This window comes from Euprymna scolopes, chromosome 40 (genome assembly GCF_053919585.1).
Source record: "Euprymna scolopes isolate OS-2025 chromosome 40, ASM5391958v1, whole genome shotgun sequence".
Classification (NCBI taxonomy): Eukaryota; Metazoa; Mollusca; class Cephalopoda; order Sepiida; family Sepiolidae; genus Euprymna; species Euprymna scolopes.
This window is the reverse complement of record NC_136521.1, coordinates 11,912,827-11,934,503: the sequence shown is the minus strand read 5'-3', so window position 1 is coordinate 11,934,503 and position 21,677 is coordinate 11,912,827. Positions and strand designations below refer to the sequence as shown.

At 35.9% G+C, this 21,677-nt stretch overlaps 1 protein-coding gene across 1 annotated transcript in view; it reads left to right on the top strand.

Annotated features, from left to right (window-relative positions):
* LOC145265366 (zinc finger MYND domain-containing protein 10-like) overlaps positions 1-21,677 on the top strand; it is a 124,696-nt gene that overhangs the window by 21,330 nt on the left and 81,689 nt on the right. Inside the window, exon 2 of the mRNA XM_080121151.1 lies at positions 14,014-14,122. Within this exon, the coding sequence (XP_079977277.1) occupies positions 14,014-14,122 (109 nt within the window). The remainder of the gene's footprint in view (positions 1-14,013; positions 14,123-21,677) is intronic.

The following is a 21,677-nucleotide window of genomic DNA, read 5'->3' as shown; positions in this document are numbered from 1 at the left end:
CTGTCTAAATGATAATATCTACGACTTGAGAATTGGGGTCACAGCTATCTTTTATTTGTCCGACTTTTACAAGCTATTTTCGAGATATTTTTTCGATCGCCACGTCTTCGAAAAGCGAATGATGGGACGGGGGAAACAGAAACTTGCTTGCAGCGCAAAACTAAGTCCAGCATCACGCGACTTAACTTCCTCGCACCTGTATATTTCACTTTATAAACGTTAACTTATAAGAGTTATCACTTTCTCTCCCCTCATGGCCAAGATGGCTAGGTCTCAGTTTTTTTCTTCCATTTCGTTTCAACCTTTGCGTCAACGCTACCTTCCGACTAAAACTATTTTTTTCTTCTTTTACACCACCACCCGGCCAACCTTTTTTTTTTTTTTTAAACAGGGTTGTTTTGACCCCCTCCCCCCAACACTACACACCTCCAAAGACCCGGGCAACGCCGGGTACCCCCATCCCCGCTAGTATATATATATAAATTTACTTGTCATTCCTTTTTTAAAGATGGAGTCGTTAAATCGTTCAGACCGTGTCGGTGGGGCATTAGAATACGCCGATTGCCCCCCTGCAGAGGGTAAAAGTCCCTCAATGGGGGTCCTGGATATGACCTTAAACTATATCCAGTGGTGAGGCCCCAGCTTGTGGGCTTTGAGGAGTGTGGAGCCACCCTTTAATTACCATTGCTCCCAGGTCCACTCTGACCCGGAGTGGTAGTACCTGTTAGGGTCCCAACTATGGGTTAAATAGAAACCGGCGTGAAAACAACAAATATATTCTATCAAAAAAAATTTTTCTTCAAAATCTTTGGATTCGGCATTAAATAACCCGAAAAGGGTTGATATGCCGTAAAATAAAACCAACCAACCAACCAACCAATCAAATCGTTGAAAACAAGGTACAAGCAAACAAGGTCCGCAGAGTTTAATAATTATATAGATTGATGTGTGTGTGTGTAATTGAGTTGTTTGCTTTTCTTACCAAGAAGTATTAACAAATGTTTTCATTTTTATTTATTTTTTTGTCTAGGCAAGTTGTGCCAAAAGGAGGGGAAATATGAAGACCACCACCTGTATTTGAACGATTGTTGATTTAATTATTATGCGCACAGGTGTTTCATGGCGATGAAAAGCATAAACAGGTGTCTAATAACGGAATTATTGTTCTGCCAGTTACGTTTATGGATTAGGTCGAACAATAAAAATATTCACCTGAATAATTATTGATTATCGAATAAACATTTATTCAAGCCAATGTACTTTAAGTGATTACTAATATATAAATATGCATAAATATATAATCATCATCATTATTGTGATCATCATCATTATCGTATTTGCGTCCGCCGGTTCAACGTCTGGCTTACATGATGGCACGCATTGGACGGCTTTTAGAAATCGGCCTTTACACTAACCTATTTCTGGCCAGATCTTTGTTCCCGATACCACTGCTTCCCAGCTGATCGTTTTCAAGTCCAATGTGAACAAATTCACGCAGAACCGTCCTCTTAAATAATCGAATTCTACCATTACACAACTGCAAATATGTAACAGGTTATTAATTATATGGAAATTTTCCTGAGCGAAGTTTCTTTCCTAGAATTGCTTAGCTATAAAATCCAATTTCGTGGGGCTGCTTCTCATCTGACTACAACATGGTCGTTTTCAAGTCCAATAAAAACAAATTCTTGTTAGGCCGCCATCTTAAATAATCAAATTCTGCCCAATCACCAACCATCATTGCTAATCCCCATGGTGTTGTCTCACCGTCCACCTGATACTTATATAACCATTAGCCTCGAGTGGTTTTTGGGCCTTGATGAGTGGTGACACCTTAGTATAAATAAAAAAAGTTGCACAGTTCGTATCTAGTTACACAACTACAGATATGTAACAGGCTTTTAATTGAATGAAACTTCCATGAGCAAAGTTTCTTTCTTAGAACTGTCTAACTATGGCAAAATACCATGGGGCTGCGTCTCATCTGACTACAACATAGTCGTTTTCAAGTCCAATGTAAACAACTTCTTGCTAACCTGCCGTCTTTAATAATCAAGTTCTGACAAAATCACGGTTGTTACCAATCATCACGGTGTTGTCTCACTGCCCCTCGGATACTCATTTGACCCTCCTCCTCGAGTAAGGAACGGAACCCTTTGTTTAATCCTTGATAAGTGGGGACTTCTTAGTAAAAAATAAAATCCTTTTTGCGCTCAAGCCCATTTATACCTCCACCACCACCACCACCACCACCACCCCACTTTTTTTGGCCTTTCTCTGCCAATTGACCCTAGCCGCTGTTTTCCTCTTCCTTCTGACCAGACTCCTCTCTCTCCCCTGCCCAGCCCACTCGTCTCTAGTTTTACATACACACACACTGTCAACTCAAGGAATGATTCAGCATAAGGGAATTAACTTTGTGTAAAAAAGTCAGACTTACTTCCCTTTAATAAGTGTCTGGAAACCGATCTTCTCCTCTGGCTAAATCTGCACCAATCTACGGTTAAAAAATGAATAATTTCTTTTTCATATAATAGATTTCAAGAGGAATAAGTCGGCAATTTATTTTCAAATCTATATAAATAAAACAGTAAATGTATGTATGTCTGTCTGTGCGAAAATATTTAACCGATAAACTCTTAAACTACTGGTCGCATAACATTTAAATGACAGCCTATATCAGTATGTGGTTAAGTTGAAGGTTCCGTTCCCACTTTGTTATGGCGGTCAAATTTGAAGTCAGATATTTGGACCAATGTTAGCATATAGAAAAATCTTTCATTATAATTTTGTATGAATTATCAATATTATTATTATTTTATTTTATTTTTTTTTCAAATATTAATTTGTTTTCAACAAAACGATTTAGATGATGGTATGTCAGGTCAGCTTTCATCAGCTCAAACGTTATGAAAATGACACTTAAGATGAGAACAATAGTCCGATGAATCCAAGTAATATGGATATCTTCCTTTATATTGTCTTAAAAACTCTTTTTTTTCTTTTTTACATAGGCATCACCATTTATCAAGGCCAAGGGGCCACTCGAGGATAAGGGTTAAAGAGTGTACAGTAGTCAATTGGGTAATATGATAATCGTCAGTAATAGAAATTCAGTTTATTTGTTAACTTAAGGGGAACGGCTTATCAAGAACTTGTTTACATTGGACTTGAAGACAACCATATTGTAGTCAGCTGGAAAGCAGGAAAACGGCAGACGGTTCTACAGGCGTGCAGTTCTAAGAAAGAAGCTTTGTTCATGGAATCTACGTTTAGGTTTAGGCACAGATAAAGAGTGGGGGGAATTATTGATAATGTTTTCAACTAGATAAGTGTTTCCTGTGAAAGTTTGGCGAGGGGGTGGGGTCATAGATTGAAGATCAAACGAGCACTTGCCATGAAAATAACGATAAAGCAAAGACAAACTCGCTACATCTCTTCTGTGAGAAAGAGGTTGCAGGGAAGATGAAAGGACATCTCCTATGAGGCTATTAAGTCTATTTTGAACTCTATCAAGGCAGGATAAGTGCTTTCTAGCAGCTCCTGCCCAGATGTGGCAACAGTACTCCATCCTTGGACGAACTTGGCTCTTATATAGATTGCGAATTGCATCAGCAGTGAGATATCTACTGGATCAATAGAAGGATCCCACCATTTTTCCAGTGGCTATAGTAATAATAAATCGTGATATTTACAACTAGAAATAAAGTAGATTTAAGGTTCTCAAAATTCATACTAGAACTGTCTATAAGGACCCATGGCGCATTGGTTAGAGTACTTGATAAAATGAATTGTAAAACTGATATTCTCCTGAAGAGTGAAAGTTCAATTCTCGGTGTAGATGGCCGAAAAATGCAATTAATAATTACTTAGGACCTCTATCCAATCATAGCTGACAGGACGAGAGCATACTAACCAAGCTTTTATCTTTACATCATCAACGCTCTGATCCCCATCTGGCATCAATTGAAATGAATGGCTCTCGTCTTGGGGATGCCTCATGTTTTGACAAGCTTCTGAGCTTGACCTTTACTCCTGGTCTTAAATGGAACACATACATTAAATCCGTTGCCAAAGCCGCTGGAAAAATGGTGGGATCCTTCTATCGATCCAGTAGATATCTCACTGCTGATGCAATTCTCTATCTATATAAGAGCCAAGTTCGTCCAAGGATGGAGTACTGTTGCCACATCTGGGCAGGAGCTGCTAGAAAGGACTTACCCTGCCTTGATAGAGTTCAAAATAGACTTTGTAGCCTTGTGGGTGATGTCCTTTTCTCTTCCCTGCAACCTCTTCCTCACAGAAGAGATGTGAGTTTGTGTCTACTTTATCGTTATTTTCATGGCAAGTGCTCGGCTGAGTTCTATTCTATGGTCCCCCCTCGCCAAACTTTCACAAGAAACACCCGTCTAGCAGAAAACACTATCACTAATTTCCTCCACTCTTAATCTATGCCTAAACCTAAACGTAGATTCCATGAGCAAAGCTTCTTTCTTAGAACTGCACACCTATGGAATTGTCTTCCGTTTTTCTGCTTTCCAGCTGACTACAATATGGTTGTCTTCAAGTCTAACGGAAACAAGTTCTTGATGAGCCGTTCCATATAAGTTAAAAAAATTTACCGAATCTCCATTATTAACGATTGCTATATTGTTCAATTTCTACTGTACACTCTTTAACCCTTATCCTCGAGTGACCTCTTGGCCTTGATAAGTGTTGAGCAAATAAAAAGTTCTATTCGAAATTCCGTGTGGATTCCATAAGTCGACAGAAACATTCCCGAGTTTGACAAGATACACCTGCAGAAGGATGGAGATTACATCAACCGAGACATAAAAATGGCATTTAAGATGAGAATAATCGTCTGAAGAATCCCAATAATACGGATAATATCTTCTTTCGTTCTTGTTTCCTCACATCAACTGGCTTCATGCTTTGTCTGGAGTGTTTTCCATAAAAATGAAAAAAAAATGCAACTATTTTTATACACACAGAGCTCTACGGATAAATTTATTTTTAATTGGCCATTGACAACTAAACATTTTTGTTTACTTGCCAAATAAAAATGTTACTAGCAAAACTCGTGTGATTTTTGGAATATGACATCTTCGTTCCATAACGAGTATGAAGATCATAAAGATTTTTCTGTATTTTATTTATAAGTATAATTCTCAATATGCACTGGATTTCATGTTGAGACTTGAAAGTATAAACATTCGAATGTCTTCAGATGTTTTTAAACAGTCTTCATTAAAAAAAAAAATGAGAGTATGTTGTTTTTATTAAGCCCTTTCTTTAAATAATTTAACTTTGCTCGCTTTATTAAAAAAGTACATCCAAGGATGGAATACTGCTGCCATATCTGGGCAGGAGCTGCTAAAAACAGCCTATCCTGCCTTGACAGAGTACAAAATAGACTTCGTGGCTTAGGGATTTTCTCTGCCCTGCAACCTCTTTCCCACAGAAGAGACGTTGCGAGCCTATCCTTGTTTTATCGTTATTTCCATGGCAGGTGCTCGTCTGAACTCCAATCTCTGCCCCCCCCCCGCCAATCTTTCACGAAAAACACCCGTCTAGCTGAATCCACTGTCAAAAATTTTCCCCACTCTTTATCTGTGCCTAAATCAAAACGTAGATTCCATGAACAAAGCTTCTTTCTTAGAACTGCACGCCTGTGGAACTCTGTTCCATCTGCCTGCTTCCCACCTGACTACAACCTGGATGTCTTCAAGTACAACGTATACAAATTCCTAATGAACCGCAAACACTTCATTAAATCTCCACACTAACGTACTGTACTTGCAATAACCTTTATCCCTGAGTGGCTTCCGGGCCTTGATAAGTAAAAAGAAAAAAAAAGAGCTTTAAAAGATATTTTTCACTAAGTAACGAGTTTCGGAAAATTGTCAGTGAAATACAATCGCAAAAAAAATAAGCGTTTTTCTATTTCTAGTTGTCAATTAGAAAAATGTTTTTAAACCATCTTCATTAAAAAAATTGTTCTATTAAAAAAATATATATATATATTGTTCTATTAAAAAAAAGAAAAAATATATGGTTCTATTAAAAAAAAAATATATTGTTCTATTAAAAAAAAAATATTGTTCTATTAAAAAAAAATATATATATATATATATTCTATTAAAAAAAAAATTTAATGTGCTATTAAAAAAATATATATATATATTATTCTATTAAAAAAAGAATATATTGTTCTATTAAAAAAAAATATATATATATATATTCTATTAAAAAAAAAATTTAATGTGCTATTAAAAAAATATATATATATATTATTCTATTAAAAAAAGAATATATTGTTCTATTAAAAAAAATATATATATATATTCTATTAAAAAAAAAATTTAATGTGCTATTAAAAAAATATATATATATTATTCTATTAAAAAAAAGAACAATTAAGCATATTCCTATTTACTTGCCTCCCCACGAGGGCAGAGTTAGACACATTTTTCCTCCTCTGACCGAGGAGAGAAAATGTTAAGTGTAGCATCAAAACAGATACTACACTGTGATTTTTGTCCGAATTCAATGTTTTACATTGTTTTTTTTTGTTGTGTGTTTTTGTTTTTTTTTACATTTTCACCCCAAACAAGGCACATTGCCACTTTGGTGTATGGGGCTATTATCAGGGACAACAACTACTGGAGTACTATATAGGGATTTGGGCAGCAAGATGTCGGTTCACGTTACATTTGAACTTCTGCACGTCAGTACAGTTGGGGAAGCAGGGACTTGGAATGGAATTCCAAAGTCTAGCGGTTCTGAGGAAGAAACTACTGGAGTAGAAAGATCTTTTACATCTAGGGATCTCTACAGTGTGGGGGTGGGATTTAGCTGCCTGTCAGGTTTGTCGAGGGTATTTACGTCATGGGGGCAGAAGTGCTTGCAGTTCGTCAGAGCATTCACCATTAAAATACTTGTAGAACAGGCAGAGGGATGCAACATTTCGTCAATGGGACAGAGGCTGAAGCTTAGATGCCAGTTCAGGGCCTATCAGATTGGCGACTCTCCTTTGAACCTTGTCTAGGAGCGAGAGACTAGTAGCAGATGCACCAGCTCAAATATGACAGCTATACTTCATACATGGGCGAATGGTGGTCTTATAGAGATACAGGATACTTTCAGGTGTTAGTAGTTTTCTAGCATGGTAGAGAGAGAGCCTACCTTCTTCGCAGTGGCCCTAGCAATGCTTTCAATGTAATTGTTCCAACTCGTGTTTCCTGTGAACGTTAGGCCAAGGAGTTTGAAAGATGTACTCTCAGATAAAGAGTCGTTGGCCATTGCTATAGGTGGTAGAGAAGGTTTCTTGTAATTATTGAATGAAACAAGTTAATCTTGGCGGCATTGAACATGACCATCCATTTTTGCCCCCATTCCACTACAGATCGGAGGTCATTTTCTAGTGTTTCTGCCATTTTTTTAGATATGTGTTCATTTGTTTTCCTGTCGTGCCTGTTATATAATGTGGTGTCATCAGCATATATAAAAGTTGTGATAAAAAATGAAAGTTATTTCCCCTTACAACCCCAACGATGCATATGACCGCATGTGACGTCATGACATAGTATTGTGACGTCAGCAGCAACTTTCAAGAGGCATGTTTATTTACACATTGTAAAAATTCGAAACTAAAAGTATAGACTTATATGAAAGAAATTATTCATTTGCCAAAAATTCAAAATACAGACAGACATACAAACGGAAAGTACCACTTAGATTATAAGTAGATCAGCTGGCCACCCAACATTGCCCGGTCGTAAAATACACTCAAATATTATATTTTAATTCATGCAGAGTTCATATTTATTATTACAGAGTCAATTCTCTATTTAATTAAAAAAACAATATGATTTGTGTGGCATTAGCTGGAATCGAAACCAAAACATAACTCTCCAGTCTTAGTTGTTATTGTTTGAGCTATTGTCAGATGAATTCGAAATAGTTAATAATCAACCGATTTTAACATATAAATGTACATTTGTGTATGCATGCAAATAACACATTTAGTCGGCTTAAGCCTGCCAAGTTCCTATTTTTGTCAATTTGACCCCTTAGCAGCTATTTTTACCGGCTAAAACCCATAGTTAGTTAGTAAGAAGAGGAGAATGTTTGAGAGTGACTTGGTCAGAGACAGAGTTAGCTGACGTTCTCTTGGAAGCGAGGAGGAAAGATAAGACCATGTAATCATAACGGCTTGAATTCCTGATTCATCAATCAACCAACTGGTCGAATAAAGGATCATCATTTATATTTTGTAAAGATGGTCTTCGTGTCTTCATTTCATAAAGAAAGGTAAACGTTTTTATATATCATCTTGTAAACGAACTTAGTGCAACATTCTTCAAAGTATTCACTGTCCCCACCATTATAAATAATGTATATCTCCCCGTTTTTGTTTAAAAGAACTGTATTCCACATCTCTCTGAGCTTGTGTAAAAATATGAAGTCCCCAAGATTGTCATCATCGTTGCTGTGTAACTTGTTACATAAATGTCTCATTCACCGTTATAAATGTCGTCCTCCGTTATATGTCCCCGATATGTTGTCTCTGATATGAACCCACCCCCCAGCTACACAACACTTTTTCTATTTGGTGCCGTCTCCTGACCGGAGCATCCTTCAATGGTGTGGAAAAAAAAAGAAGTTGGTTATCACGGAAATGAATAAATAAAACAAAGAAATTCCTAAATGGAATTGTATCGTTTTTAATCTATTTTGTTAATCATTATTACTAAAATCGTCCATTCTTTTAACTGACATATTTAATATATCTAGTTATTTCTAAGAACAATGAACAATCGGCTGCATTCCTAGAATTGCAATATGTAATCGATTTTAACTTTTGAATGCTGAGTTCAAATCTAACCCTTTTCCCAATATCATTTTCAAACTTATCCAGTCTGTTTTTTTACTTACTGAGGTCTGTCTCCTTCTCATGTAATAAATAGTCCACAAAAATTGAAATCATTTGACTCGCCTCATGCCGCTCTGCGATCTTCCATCTCTGAAGATGCACTTAAAAAATATGGAGACGGCACACACGCGCGCATTGGGTTTTATAAATTAGTTGATAAAAATTAAAGGATAGAAATTAGCTTAACCTTTTTTTAAAGCGGAATGATAAAATTAATTAATCCTCTTGAAAAACTTATAAAAAGGAAATGAAAGCTTAATGAAGATTGCAAAGTTCAAAGTTCAAGAACGTTCTGGAGAAAAAAATGAGTTATCCTTTCCTTTAAGAGAAGTACACATGTTTGTTGTGACTGTCTTTGTTGAGAACCATTCATGGTGATTTTGTTGCCATTCGTTTTCAGGATATCTTTCTATTAAGAATTCTTTCGGGTACTTAAAGGAGGGGCCACATGAAGGTTGCCAACGTCTCTAAATGAAAGTTTTCTGTGGAACGAACTGGGTTTGAACTTAGCACACCTAGGTTGTCAGGCTACATCATTAACTATTAAGCTACCATCATCTCCCTTTACCTTGCACGTGTGTGTGTGTGTGTGTGTGTGTGTGTGTGTGTGTGTGTGTGTGTGTGTGTGTGTGTGTGTGTGTGTGAAAATGTGTGTCCATATGCGTTCACTGCACAGGCCATAATCGTCTGTTTGTTGCGTTAGTCCAAAGTCATTGCTAACATAGTCTGTCAATGTTGTAACATTAAAGTTTTCTCTCCAAACAAAAATTACAACTCCAGTAAGTAACAAAAGTTGTTATTCGTTTTCTTCTATTGAATAAGAGTACAATAGAATATACACGTTTGTTATCAATTTGAATAAATAACATTTTATTGAGATGTTGGCGTTGCCTTCTCTTCTGCCGGAGACGGAGGAGGATCATTTGTAACATCATGCAAAGTGACGTCACCAGTCAGGAAAAAGGACTATAAAAAAGAGAACGATTACAGGAGAGATGAGATAATGTTCGAGATCTCGTGAGAGACGTGGAGAACGTTCTAGATCATGTGGCTGATGTTACGGATGGACCAACGAGGAAATAAATGCTGTTGCTACAAAGAACAAGCGAGTTGGAGTTATTTCCTATTCTTTTTCTTCGTCTCCTTTGCAACTGAAACTGCATATAACGTGTGTTGATTCCCCGACAATGTTAAGTCTCTTTCTTTCTAACTATCTATCTATTTGTATGTATGTATGTATATATATATATATATATATATATATATATATATCTATATATATATATCTATCTTTGTGATTGAAACTGCACATGGCACATGTTGGTCTGTGGACAATGTTACATATTCTGAGATATGGACATTTGGATGTCCAATACTTAAAGAGCATTAACCACCAACAACGCACCTCTTAACTAAAACAAATACAATAACTGTAGAATAGTACGGCAACGAGTATTTATTGTAAAAAGTATTATCCATTTGTTGTATTGGTCCAAACTCGTTGCTTAATTCTGATACCAGTTGCAGTGACAGCCGCATAGTGTTAGTCAATGTTACAACAAAAGAACTCTTCCTCCAAAAAAACAAATCATGATTTGAATTTAAAATAAGCAACAAATGTGTTTGTTTTTGTTTTTTTACCTTTTTTTTTAAATTTTTTTTTTTTTTAGAATCCATTTTCTTCTACTGGACAACGGAATTGCAAATGAGAAATCTTAGCCTTTTTAATTTGGTCTATCAGGCCACAAATACCTAATATAATTCGTTTTTTATTATTATTATTATTATTATTATTATTATTATTATTATTATTATTATTATTATTATTGTTGTTGTTGGTTTTTTATATAAAATATAAATCCAAGTTTTAGTTTAAATAGTTTTATTAAATTTTTTTTAAATATATGAATTCACTTTCCATAAAAGAATCAATCTTGGTCGAGAATAAATAATATAACTCATCATCATCATTATTATTATTATTATTCATTTTTTATTATTTTTATTTTTATTATTATTATTATTATTAGTTATTTATTTTAATAAAAATATCAATCCAAACATTAATTAGAGTTGTATACATATATAAAAAAAAAAAAAAACGCACTCTTGTAGCAAAAATCTGCTTGAACATGTGAAGGTTAAACCAAGGGTGTTTTATTCGGCCATTGTTGTTTCACTGAATTGACCTAACTTTGGTGCGACTTGATTACACCTGTGTAACCTTTTGTCAAAAACGAACTTTCAAATATCATATAATTAACTTAGCTTCTTTTTAACAATTGATCAAGTTTGTTGTTTCTTCTCATGCAGGTTCATGATTTATATTCAATTGACCTTTTTATGCATTTGGTAATTATTTTATGTTCTTTTTTTTTTAAATGAAATCAGCTGGGGTCCTTATTCCATACTTCGTCCGAGAAATGATATGTGAATGATATGATGGATGTGTAATGCCAATCTTAAAGAGAGGCTTACATCTGATGACCTTTAAGCCTGGACAGTATAGAGATATGGGTGCAGAACAAGAGATTTCAATGGACAAAAAAATGGATAAAAGTCCTTGGATTAGTAGATATTAAAAAAAATTGAGATAACAGTGCCCGTTCGCAGGAGGAAGACCAAAGAAAACAGGTGAGAAAAGTAATAAGGATCGACTCGAGAGAAAGATTGATGAATAAAGACCTGGCCAGAGATAGGTTATGTTAATCTGTGTGAGTGATCTCCCCTGAAGAAACTCTCCCTGCGAGTGAGGCGGTTTCCGGTCGGAAGTGGACAAGCAGCCATTGTTGTATATACTCGGTAGTTAGTGAGGAGTCGAATAAAATATTCTCTCCATATCCGTTGTCGAAGTCCGTCATTTATATGTTTATATACTTCTTTATACGTATTAACAGTCTTGTGTCCAACTACTAACACTGGTTTATATCTTCCAAAAAAAGGGTGTCCAATTTTTCATATAATTTGGCCATTCCATCCACAGAATTAAGAGTCGCAACATCTAATTCCAATACAGCTTCTCTGGGTTTTCCTTCCAGAGAAAGAAATACTATGGGAGCGCGTTTTGTCTTGTCAAGCGACGTGGCCATTTCCCAGATTTGCATTTCTTTTTTCCACGTGCTGTATTTGTCTTTAATTAAGACGGGCGGTGAAATGTGTTTTGAAGCCATAGTTACGTTTTGCTCTCACTCGCAGGGAGAGTTTCTTCAGGGGAGGTCACTCACACAGATTAACAGTTTAGTTTGGAAGTGAATTTCTAAAAGCCGCCCAACACATGCCAGCATGTAAAATGGATATGAAATGGAATGTGATGATCAAAAAATGTATGAGAATGCTTGCGTTGATGCGACAGAGGCAGTTGGCAGAAGAAATCTAAGGAAAGCCTCAGAAGATGTGATAAAAAATGGATTTAAGAGAAATAAGGATAAAGACCTGGCCAGAGATAGGTTGGTTTGGAAGTCAATTTATAAATCTTGTCCAACATATGTTAATGGTTGTTAAACCAAATGATGCTGTTAATGATGATTCAATTTATTTATTTACTGGGGGGGGGTGCAATATACGCTTAAATATATTTTAATTCATGCAGATTTTGCATTTATTATTACAGAGCATACCTATTGATTATTATATTGTATCTAATATATAGTAGCGATTTCAAAAAGTAAAAAAATAATGATTTGAGTGCCATCAGTTAGAATCGAAACCCTAACATTTAGCACTCCAGCTGTATTCTCTACCATTTGAGCTATTGACAGATAGCTAAGACAGATTTAAAATGAAACCACTTCAAGCTATGAATGAATTTGCACATGCGGAAAAGTAAAAGAAATATGTCGGCAAGTTTAAATGAACATTTGCATTTCACTTATTAACCTTCATCCTCGAGTGGTTCCTAGGCCTTGATACGTTGTGACTCCTTTGAAAAAAAAATGTTTTTGTTCGTTTATAGTATTTGTATGTGTGAATCCTGACAGCAATTATCAAAGTTAAATTTTGAGCAAATTTTTTGACAACCACTATCCCACTCACAAAATGGGATGTCTATTCCGAAAGCCGTTCTTAACATGAGGAGATCGGTGGTTGGGCTACAACAACAAGCTGTACTTTAACTTTTTACGCGATAGGGAGGGGGGCATGCTACCAACAGGCAATGCCAATATATATATATATATATAATATATATATATATATATTATATAAGGTGGAACGATGAAGTTGTCACTCTAAATAAAACAACACTACAGCTTTATTTTAAAACTTTTATTGAAAAAAATCAATTCAGGTAACTCGATTATGTAGTAGAGCTGACATTTAATCAATGTAGCCACCTTCAACCTCAATCTCCGCCTCGATATGAGTCCGAAATTGGGAGTTTGCCTTTTGCATAATGCTGGCGGCAGCTCAGCGGATGGTGGTGATCAGGCTGGCTTTGGTGTTGTGAGAGGTCATGTTGGTGATGTTCTTGACGTATGACCAAACTAAGTAGTTCAGCGAGTTGAGGGAGAAGGGGCAAGGGGCAGTGAAAGAATGGTACAAAGAATTTAAGATATGCTTAAATATATTTTAATTCATGCAGATTTTGCATTTATTATTACAGAGCATACCTATTGATTATTATATTGTACATAGTATATAGTACCGATTTCAAAAAGTAAAAAAATAATGATTTGAGTGCCATCAGTTAGAATCGAAACCCTAACATTTAGCACTCCAGCTGCATTCTCTACCATTTGAGCTATTGACAGATAGCTAAGACAGATTTAAAATGAAACCACTTCAAGCTATGAATGAATTTGCACATGCGGAAAAGTAAAAGAAATATGTCGGCAAGTTTAAATGAACATTTTGCATTTCAACTTGCCCCATATTTCTGTATGCGTTATCCATCCAAACAAAGATTTTATTTGTTATAAGCCATCCTTAGTGAATGATTACTATTTCCTGTTAATTTCCGTGTTATGTGACCAGTAGTTTATCGGTTAAATATTTATAGATACATTCATACTTCTACTGTTTATTTATATAGATTTATTAAATTTTTTTTTTCTGTTTTTTTTTTTTTTCATCTTCAGCTGGACAAGACAACATGAGTATTTAGAGAAACTCAATATTCAAGCCATTTTAAATGTGTCGGCCGATGAAGACGAATTTGTCAAATCGTTTCTAGTTTCCCATGCAAAGGTGAGTTTCAATGAAAATAGAAAAAAATGGATTGCTTGTTTACAACCACTCCCCCATGAAGAAAACATACTTTTTTTAATATACCAATTTTTCTTGATTCTTACAATCTTAATATTTTGATTGCAGAAATTCCCTTCTCTGGTCCCCCCTCGCCAATCTTTCACGAAAAACACCCGTCTAGCTGAATCCACTGTGAAAAATTTCCCCCACTCTTTATCTGTGCCTAAATCAAAACGTGGATTCCATGAACAAATCTTCTTTCTTAGAACTGCACGCCTTTGGAACTCTGTTCCGTCTGCCTGCTTCCCACCTGACTACAACTTGGATGTCTTCAAGTCCAACGTTAAAAAATTCCTAATGAACCGCCCCCTTAAGTAAACACTTCATCAAATCTCCACACTAACGTAATGTACTTACAATAACCCTTATCCCTGAGTGGCTTCCGGGCCTTGATAAGTGGTGACCACTGTGTAAAAAAAAAAAAAAAAAATTAAATTACCGTAAGTTTGCAATAACAAATGCCACATACAAATTTATTATGTCTAAACTATTATCCACCATCTTATGTAACTTTAGAACGCTGTTTTATACATATTTATTCGTTATAATAAAATCCTACATTACATTCTAGGAGAAACATCATGGTCGCCAACATCTTTGGAGGAAGTATTTACTATTTTTCCCTCTAAATCTAAAGTCCTCATACCGCCACCAGTCAACATTGGGAACTAATATACACATTATACATATACAGCCCTGTTTACCTTCGTAACTGGCTCATAAACTCATGCACAAAATATTACCTTTCCTTTTCCAGTTACAAAAATAATAATTTCACCCTCATTCAGTTCCAGCAATTCTTATTGGCTGCAAGTTAAAAAAAATCGCTTATTTGGCAATACACATCTTAAATAAATGAACATGCTGGACCTTAACAAACATGGCCACTCTCTCTACAACCTGCAATCATTTTAACCTAAAGCAAACCAATTGTTATTTTTTTTACCTTGATTTCCTAAATATAATACTCCATTTACAATATTAATATTTATTACACTTTTTTTCCTGCATAAATAAACAAGCATGTAACCACGAACTTGGAGGTTTTACAGAACAGATATATATATATATATATATATATATATATATATATATATCTGTTCTGTAAAACCTCCAAGTTCGTGGTTATATATATATATATATATATATATGCATAGAGAGTGTGTCGTCATCATTGTAGCCGTGCTCAACTTTTGAACTGATTTTATTTGGTTAAACAAGTATATATGGAGATAGCTACAGAGAGAGAGAGAGAGAGGGAGGGAGCATCATCATCATCGTAGCCGTGCTAAACTTTTGTACTCATTTTATTTTGGTCGCAAAGTCATTCATGCCTGCCAATATGTTTTAAAGGCATTATTTCAAAGGTCCATAACATCAGAACTTCACTATGGCCAAGGCAACTAAAGTGTTTCCTTTTTCTTCATTTCCTTTTTCTCTTACCATTACACGTTGGAGCCTGGCTACTGCGGGTAATTTTGCTTTTTGCACTTAGAAGGGTACTCAATGCTATTTTCATTTTATATACAGGGTTGTTTAATTTTTTTTTTTAAATTTTCTGGGGGCTCGCACGGCTAATAACTAATATTAAATGTTTTTATGTTTAAATGCAAATATGTCATAAAGCAAGATATAATTGTAATTTGCTTTTATGTATATATATATTGAAAAATACTTGTGCGTACTTTGAATAGTTTCAAATAAATTTAAGTGCAAATATGTCGCAAACCTAATAAACTTGCTGAGAACAACATTTCTTTCAAAAATAAAAACATTCTGTTTCTGTTGTTTAAAATTAAAATTTTAAATGGTTTACATTGTTTCAAATTATAAAGTGTTCTATTTATATTGTTTATATAATATAAACAAAATTCTGTATATACTGTTTAAAATAAATAATAATTGTTTATTATTAAAAAAAAAACATTCCGTTTATATTGTTCCTTTTTTCCGATTATTTAAAACTATCACTTTCTTAAATACTGTTTACATGGTAACATACAGGTGACTTCATTTCAAGTGATAGAGGGTTCGAGAGTATTTTGCCACCTAAACTCCAGTCTTGCCAACATAAATACCATACCCTGAACTATACCCTGCCCATCAGATTAGTACACATGGGCCGACTGACACTGCACGCACTTTTTCTCACAGAAGAGACGTTGCAAGCCTATCTCTGCTTTATCGTTATTTTCATGGCAAGTGCTCCTCTGAGCTCCAATCTTTGCCCCCCCCTTCGCCAAACTTTCACAAGAAACACTCGTCTAGCTGAATACACTATCAATAATTTTTCCCATTCTTTACCTGTGCCTAAACCTAAACGTAAATTCCATGAACAAAACGTCTTTTTTAGAACTGCACACCTGTGGAACTGTCTTCCATTTGCCTGCTTTCTGGCTGACTATAATATGGTCGTCTTCAAGCCCAATGTAAACAAGTTCTTGATGAGCGATTCCCCTTAAGTAATCCAATTTACCAAATTTCCACTACTAATAATGACTACATCATTATCCCATTGACCACTGTTCACTTATTAACCCTTATCCTCGAGTGGTTCCTAGGCCTTGATACGTGGTGACTCCTTTGTAAAAAAAAAAAAATTTTTTTTTTTGTTCGTTTATAGTATTTGCATGTGGGAATCCTGACAGCAATTATCAAAGTTACATTTTGGGCAAATTTTTTGACAACCACTATCCCTCTCACAAAATGGGATGTCTATTCCGAAAGCCGTTCTTAACATAAGGAAGTTGTGGGTGTCCATTCTGAAAGCCGTTCTTAACATGAGGAGGTCGGTGGTTGGGCTACAACAACAACAAGCTGTACTTTAACTTTTTACGTGATGGGGAGGGGGGCATGCTACCGACAGGCAACGCCAGTATGCATATATATATATATATATATATATATATATATATATATATATATATATATATATTATATAAGGTGGAACGATGAAGTTGTCGCTCTATAGAAAACAACACTACAGCTTTATTTTAAAACTTTTATTGAAAAAAAAATCAATTCAGGTAGCTCGATTATGTAGTAGAGCTGACTTTTAATCAATGTAGCCACCTTCACACTCAATCTCCGCCTCGATATGAGTCCGAAATTGGGAGCATGCCTTTTGCATAAGTGCTGGCGGGAGCTCAGCGGATGGTGGCGATCAGGCTGGCTTTGGTGTTGTGAGAGGTCATGTTGGTGATGTTCTTGACGTATGACCAAACTAAGTAGTTCAGCGAGTTCAGGTTGAGGGAGAAGGGGCAAGGGGCAGTGAAAGAATGGTACAAAGTTGTAGCCTGGATCTCTTTGGACTTGTGGGTCAGCACCGAGTCTTGTTGCCACACTCCAGGTCAGCCAGTGGCCACCTGATTGCACGAAGGGATCACTACACTCTTCAGCACATCCAAGTACACTTTTGGTGTTGACTTTCAAGCCGACTTCAAAGATGTGAGGTGGCATGATGTGGCCCTCACTTGAAACCACATCAAAGACCATAATTGTGGCTGGAAACCTTATTTTCATCACTCTAAGCACATCCCTGTTATTTGTGGTAATCCAGCGATGAATTTTGAGGGTGCTGGCAATGGTCCTGTTGTCATAACTTGGATCGGTAGAGAGCAGGAGTTGTACAGCGGCACATTTCCAATCTCGCTTGTTAACCGTTGTGCCACTTTCAGACAAGATGGAAGGCTCCTATCGCTCTTAGGATTTGTACACAACTTGCCAACTAGTAGATGGCATGCAACAAAAAAAGAAAACCGGTTTTCATCAAACAGAAATGGAATCATGTCGTCTTTTCTTGGGGGAGAATTTTATCGTTCCACCCTGTATATCTATATATCTATAAAAGTGAGAATGTGTGTGAGGATACTTCTCAGCCTATATACTCGATGAATTTTTAATCTACAGACTTGGAATTTAGTATATAGGATATTCAGACATGTGGAAAACATTTTAATCCATTTTCATCCAGAAAGAAGGGCTACTAAAATTTAAAAATTGATACATCGGATTTTTATGCGTGATTAGTTCACATGACAGATTACTTATGTTAAAATAAGTAGTTTGAAACACCATTTAAAGATCATGTCATGCTGGTCTAATGGTTATTGTCCTTGACTCATTGTCTATAGATTTTGGTTTCGATCTGAGCTTGAGTATATTTTTTCTTTTACTTACAAGAAGTGAACTGTTTAGAAAAAAAAAACATAATGCTCGCATGCCCATGTCTCAGTTTCTGTATTAATTAAAATAGAGTATTTATGTGTATTTTACGACAGGGAAACGCCGGGCGGTCTGTTAGTACATATATATATCAAACTAAATCGAGGCAAATATGATTTGAAACAAACAAAAAAGTCATGAATATGACGGGGGGGTAGGGAAAAAAAAAAGTCATGAATATGACGGGGGTAGGAAAAAAAAAAGAAGTCATGAATATGACGGGGGTAGGAAAAAAAAGTCATGAATATGACGGGGGGGTAGGGAAAAAAAAGTCATGAATATGACGGGGGGGTAGGGAAAAAAAAAGTCATGAATATGACGGGGGGGTAGGAAAAAAAAAAGTCATGAATATGACGGGGGGTAGGGAAAAAAAAAGTCATGAATATGACGGGGGGGTAGGGAAAAAAAAAGTCATGAATATGACGGGGGGGTAGGGAAAAAAAAGTCATGAATATGACGGGGGTAGGAAAAAATAAGTCATGAATATGACGGGGGTAGGAAAAAAAAAAGTCATGAATATGACGGGGGGGTAGGGAAAAAAAGTCATGAATATGACGGGGGGGTAGGGAAAAAAAAAGTCATGAATATGACGGGGGGTAGGGAAAAAAAAAGTCATGAATATGACGGGGGGGTAGGAAAAAAAAAAGTCATGAATATGACGGGGGGTAGGGAAAAAATAAGTCATGAATATGACGGGGGTAGGAAAAAAAAAGTCATGAATATGACGGGGGGGTAGGGAAAAAAAAGTCATGAATATGACGGGGGGTAGGGAAAAAAAAAGTCATGAATATGACGGGGGGGGTAGGAAAAAAAAGTCATGAATATGACGGGGGTAGGAAAAAAAAAAGTCATGAATATGACGGGGGTAGGAAAAAAAAGTCATGAATATGATGGGGGTAGGAAAAAAAAAAGTCATGAATATGACGAGGGTAGGAAAAAAAAAGTCATGAATATGACGGGGGTAGGAAAAAAAAAAGTCATGAATATGACGGGGGTAGGAAAAAAAAAGTCATGAATATGACGGGGGTAGGAAAAAAAAAAGTCATGAATATGACGGGGGTAGGAAAAAAAAAAAAGTCATGAATATGATGGGGGGGTAGGAAAAAAAAAGTCATGAATATGACGGGGGTAGGAAAAAAAAAAGTCATGAATATGACGGGGGTAGGAAAAAATAAGTCATGAATATGACGGGGGTAGGAAAAAAAAAAGTCATGAATATGACGGGGGGGTAGGGAAAAAAAGTCATGAATATGACGGGGGTAGGAAAAAAAAAGTCATGAATATGACGGGGGGGTAGGGAAAAAAAAGTCATGAATATGACGGGGGGGGTAGGAAAAAAAAGTCATGAATATGACGGGGGTAGGAAAAAAAAAAGTCATGAATATGACGGGGGTAGGAAAAAAAAGTCATGAATATGATGGGGGTAGGAAAAAAAAAAGTCATGAATATGACGAGGGTAGGAAAAAAAAAGTCATGAATATGACGGGGGTAGGAAAAAAAAAAGTCATGAATATGACGGGGGTAGGAAAAAAAAAAGTCATGAATATGACGGGGGTAGGAAAAAAAAAAGTCATGAATATGACGGGGGTAGGAAAAAAAAAAAAGTCATGAATATGATGGGGGGGTAGGAAAAAAAAAGTCATGAATATGACGGGGGTAGGAAAAAAAAAAGTCATGAATATGACGGGGGTAGGAAAAAAAAAAAAAGTCATGAATATGATGGGGGGGGGGTAGGAAAAAAAAAGTCATGAATATGACGGGGGTAGGAAAAAAAAAGTCATGATTATGACGAGGGTAGGAAAAAAAAAAAAGTCAGGAATATGACGAGGGTAGGAAAAAAAAAAGTCATGAATATGACGGGGGTAGGAAAAAAAAAAAGTCATGAATATGACGGGGGTAAACAAAAAAAAAAAGTCATGAATATGACGGGGGTAGGAAAAAAAAATCAGAAATAAACGGGGGAAAAATTAGATAGAGACTAAATTAAGTCCTAGAAGATTTTCTTTTTGCTTGCAAAGAGAATCTCTCAAAGACTTAATAAAAAGAGTCTCTAAAATTTTCAAATGATAGGGAGAGTGCGACTTACTAAGAATCGTAAACATGTCAGCACTGAAATTCGTGGCACACGCATGGTTATTTATAAGATGGTCGCAAATCGCAGAACCATACGTATTAATCAGAACATCCGAGGGTGAAAAATTTGCATAACGAATCTTTGAAGGCACCTGCTGTTTCAAACGAAGATCTAATCTTTGCGATGTTCGCCCAACATAGTGCGCACTGCAACTACATTTAAATAAATAAATAATAGAATTATTATGGTGGGAGTGAGAACATCTTTGCGAATAGACAGCAACATAGGCCTAGTTGAAAAAACAACACGCAGGTTCGATGCAAAATAACACCGTTGCACAGACAAAGAAATTTGCGTAGCAAATCGGTCACTGATGTTACCTAGCCAAGGTAGACGTAGGTACACAGGACATCTATTAGCTATAATTTCTTTGGGTTTATGAAAATTGGAAACTTTCTTATTGATAGTAGTTTCAACAATATTCAAGGGGTAACCATTATTACAAAGGGTCTTAGTGATAAATTTGAGTTTGTCATCCAAATTAACTTCAGAATAAATCATCAAGGCCCTATGTGCTAAAGTTTTGATTAAATTATATTTTTGGTTTATAGGGCAAAAAGAGTCCCAACGCATATAGAGATCCGTAAAAGTTGGTTTACAATAAACAGAAGTAAGAAAACACGAAGATGTCTTGGACACAAAAACATTAAAAAACGGAAGAGTAGAATTCGTTTCCTTGTCTACCGTAAACTTAAGGGCTGGATGAACGTTATTAAGGGACACAAAAAAAGCATCCGCATTCGTCTCGTTGTCAAATAAGCAGAAAGTGTCATCAACGTAACGAAAATAAAACCTATAAAGATATTAACCGACGCTGGTCCCAATGGGGATCACATGGCCACACCATCCGTCTGGCTGTACATAATATCGTTGAAACTGAATCCTACCAACATGGTGGCGAATTTCATCAATTCTACAAAAATATTTTCTGGTATTGGGGGAGTCGGAAGTTTACTCCGGTATAAAATGTCAGCACAAATATTAATAGTCTCGAACAATTAAATGCAATTATTAAATCATTTCTTTCTGATCTACAGCAGATGTGCTTACAGTTATATCTCATAGGATTAGCAAATCTCTCGACGGAGGCAACCTTTCTAGGGCAATTGCTCTTGACATATCTAAGGCCTTTGATAG